This window comes from Oncorhynchus kisutch, unplaced genomic scaffold (assembly GCF_002021735.2).
Source record: "Oncorhynchus kisutch isolate 150728-3 unplaced genomic scaffold, Okis_V2 scaffold1299, whole genome shotgun sequence".
Taxonomy (NCBI): Eukaryota; Metazoa; Chordata; class Actinopteri; order Salmoniformes; family Salmonidae; genus Oncorhynchus; species Oncorhynchus kisutch.
The window spans coordinates 25,925-29,475 of NW_022263244.1; the positions used below are offsets into that span (position 1 = coordinate 25,925).

The window sequence follows — 3,551 nt, forward strand, 5'->3', positions numbered from 1 at the left end:
TGGTATCTGTACTTGACTTTATCATTTATATTTTTGCCAACTTGTACTTTTACTTCACTACATTCCTAAAAAAAACAATGTACTTTTTACTCCATACATATTCTCTGGCACCCAAAAGTAAATGGTTCGATTCACACCCTTATCAGAGAACATCCCTGGTCATCCTTACTGCCTCTGATCTGGTGGACACACATGCATCGTTTATAAATGTTGTCTGAGTGTTAGAGTATGCCCCTAGCGATCTGTACATTTTTTTATTGTGTTGTCTGGTTAACTTAAAATAAGGAATTTTTACTTTTACTTTTGATACTTATCAATATTTTAGCTATTCCATTTACTTGTATTACTTAAGTATATTTCAAACCAAATACTTTTAGACTTTTAATCGAGTAGTATTTTACTTGGTGACTTTCACTTTTACTTGAGGTAAAAGTAAGGTATCTTTACTTTTACTCAAGTATGACAATGAAGTACTTTTTCCACCACTGGTTTAATGTTGTGTTGTGTAGTGGCTTTGCTGGACTGTATCTCAAACAATTTGTTGAGTTTGCCCCACCAAGATGTACATGCTAAAATTGTCACTGGCAGAGCAACTAAAATCCCCCTGTTCAATATGAAAACAAAGAAACACGTAAATTACAATAGCTTCAAACTGAATGCTTTATTTTTGCGGGAAATGATTATATAATGAGATAATAAGCATTGAAAGGGATTCCATCCATCTCTATGAATAACCTCTGAAGCAAGATCATGAAGATCAGTGATTACTATTGACAGAGATAAAGTACTGAAAAGTATAGTTAGAGTAGTAGGTTTTAGAATGAACGATTCTTATGAACTAATGTTGGGCAATCGCAAGCAGAAGGCTGTTCCAGAAAGAGAGATAAATGAGTTAGCAAGTGAACTTTAGAGAGATCCCGAACGGCCATCAGATGCAGAGGAGAGGCTAAGGTGTGCACACCATGGTGACTCCAGACTTGGAGATGACCCAAAGATGGCCCAGGTCGTAGGTCACGTGGCCCATGAGCATGGACATTGGGATATTGCTCCATCCAGTGCCCTCTGGTTTACTGGCTGTGATGCCGTCTCTGTGTTGAAGAAAGAGGTTCATGTTTTAAAGCTTATCCATTTCTTTAAGTACATCCATTTTTGGACTGTAATAACTCATCAAATCAAATCAAATCAAATTTTATTTGTCACATACACATGGTTAGCAGATGTTAATGCGAGTGTAGCGAAATGCTTGTGCTTCTAGTTCCGACAATGCAGTAATAACCAACAAGTAATCTAACTAACAATTCCAAAACGACTGTCTTATACACATTGTAAGGGGATAAAGAATATGTACATAAGGATAAATGAATGAGTGATGGTACAGAGCAGCATAGGCAAGATACAGTAGATGGTATCGAGTACAGTATATACATATGAGATGAGTATTTAAACCAAGTGGCATAGTTAAAGTGGCTAGTGATACATTTATTACATAAGGATGCAGTCGATGATATAGAGTACAGTATATACGTATGCATATGAGATGAATATACTGTACTCTATATCATCGACTGCATCCTTATGTAATACATGTATCACTAGCCACTTTAACTATGCCACTTTGTTTACATACTCATCTCATATGTATATACTGAATATAGCCATAGATTTTTGAAGAATATAACTTCTGCCTCTTGAGCTTTATTCAACCACATCAGAAGCTAAAATGTAAGCTTTTCCTCAATAGTTAGAACACAATGTTATTGTAAACAAACAATGTATAGCTTTAAAAAACATGTTACAATTTTTTTTTAAACAAATAATTGATCTGTCTTTGCATCCGTAGCTCCATGTAAGAATTTGAGAGTGGTTACATGTCTCTAACTACATTCCTCAGCTGTTTACCAAAACAAGTGGTGGGGTGTCTGGGAAGTTGTTGTTTTTATCCCAAACTGTAGCTTTACAGGACATTCCACTTTTAAATACTTTTAAGTACAATGTCTACACATGTCTTTATAAGTCCTATAAGTTTAGATCTGATTATATTTGACTGATTTTATTCATGTATCTACAGTATTTTAGTTGCTTCACAAAGCAAGTACAGTAAGGATAATAATTATAATTAAAGGTATACCATTATTATACACATAGTTCAGTAGTAACCTTACCTGGTATAAACTTGGCCTGCAGAGTTGACCCCAAAGACGCGACCATCAGTTGCCACCTCAATCATGGAAAGCTTGCCGTCTATGTGACTCCACCCGTTGTTTTGACAGTCTTGATTCAACTGGAAGCAAACAGATTTAATCAGGTGTTTAGGACAATTTCAACAGTTATAATATGAAACAGTTTTAGAATAACTGACACTCTCCATCCTCTACTACTCTGCTCCAGCTCTCACACTCTTTCCCAGATCTTACACTCATTAAGAAGATATCGTCATTCTTGTTGACTGCCCAGCACCCAAAGGGTCCACAGCTGTAGTACTTCACAGCTCCTGGCAATCCTGTCCATGGAAGAGGTGAGCCTGGACCCTTGTAGCCAACTGTGGCACTATGTGTCAGACAGAATGGAGTATCGTCCATGTTGGCCCCCACAATAAACTGTTCACCTCCAGCATCCAACTGTTTCAGAAGGCCTGAAGACCACAAAGACAGACAGACAGACGGACAAGTAAACAAGGAGCACATATCTGTGAGTACTGCCAAATGACATACAAGTTTACAATATTTTTTTTTTCAACAGCCTGATGATATCAGGAAAGCTAAAAAGAAGGTGTCATCTGGATAAATATTGAGTAATTCTCTCCACTAACCTGCAGCTTGCACCCAGTTACCGGCCACATACTTGTAGATGGCATAGTCCTTGTTGACACCCCAGATCCCTGCTGGTCCTACAGTGATATGCTTCAGGGAACCAGGCAGGCGGATCCATTTATCACCTACCAGGTAGTAGGGGATTTGACTTGTGTCTGTTGCAACCACTTGCCCCAGTCCTGCATCGATCTGCATCAGATTCTTGATGTTTACTACCTCCTGACAGTCCCATGCTATGGAGACAAAGACATGAGTTGAGCACACAGACAACAAGGAGGATGACATTATGGAGCAAACTTCATCAACTCCATATTGAGCAAGCATGTTTCAGATGATGGTAACTTACCATGACTGATGGCCAGGAGACAGAGGACCAATAGGACGGCTGCAGTGACTCTCATGATGTCTCTGTAGATCTACAGTATACGTTTGGTTGTAAACCAGACTTCAATCGTCCCCTTGCAGGGCTTTGAGCTTTTATAGCCTTGCACATACCTTTCACCAATGATGGCTTCCTGTTCCACCTGTTTAACAAAGACTTGAGGGTGTCCGTCAGAGAGAAGGGTTGTGTTATTGCCACCTGATGACAAAGATCATTCCTTTGTTCTTCTCATGTTTTCTGTGTTTACATTGTAATATGCATTTGCCATGTTTACATTTTGAAATACAAACAGTGCCTATAGAAAGTCCACACCCAACTTGGATTTCTTCACATAGTATTTACAAAGTGTATATGTGCCA

General features: G+C 38.4%; 1 protein-coding gene across 1 annotated transcript; it reads right to left on the reverse strand.

The window, feature by feature from the left end:
* Window positions 1-641: 641 nt before the first annotated feature.
* On the reverse strand, window positions 642-3,290 carry LOC109882269 (fish-egg lectin-like). Its single transcript, XM_020474375.2, has 5 exons — window positions 3,157-3,290; window positions 2,810-3,043; window positions 2,415-2,632; window positions 2,163-2,281; window positions 642-1,088 (listed from the first exon to the last, which is right to left on the reverse strand). Exons 1-5 carry the CDS (start codon window positions 3,209-3,211, stop codon window positions 947-949), a joined length of 768 nt encoding a protein of 255 aa, XP_020329964.2. The 5' UTR covers window positions 3,212-3,290; the 3' UTR covers window positions 642-946.
* Between the last annotated feature and the right edge of the window lie 261 nt (window positions 3,291-3,551).

What these genes read in the sequence shown, in the direction of transcription:
- LOC109882269 (XM_020474375.2), bottom strand. Translation starts at nt 3,211, where the DNA reads ATGAGAGTCACTGCAGCCGTCCTATTGGTCCTCTGTCTCCTGGCCATC. An exon ending in TCTCCTGGCCATCAGTCATG is followed by an intron (nt 3,044 to 3,156) that starts GTAAGTTACCAT and finishes TTGTCTCCATAG; the next exon opens with CATGGGACTGTCAGGAGGTA. An exon ending in ACGATATCTTCTTAATGAGT is followed by an intron (nt 2,282 to 2,414) that starts GTAAGATCTGGG and finishes GTTTGCTTCCAG; the next exon opens with TTGAATCAAGACTGTCAAAA.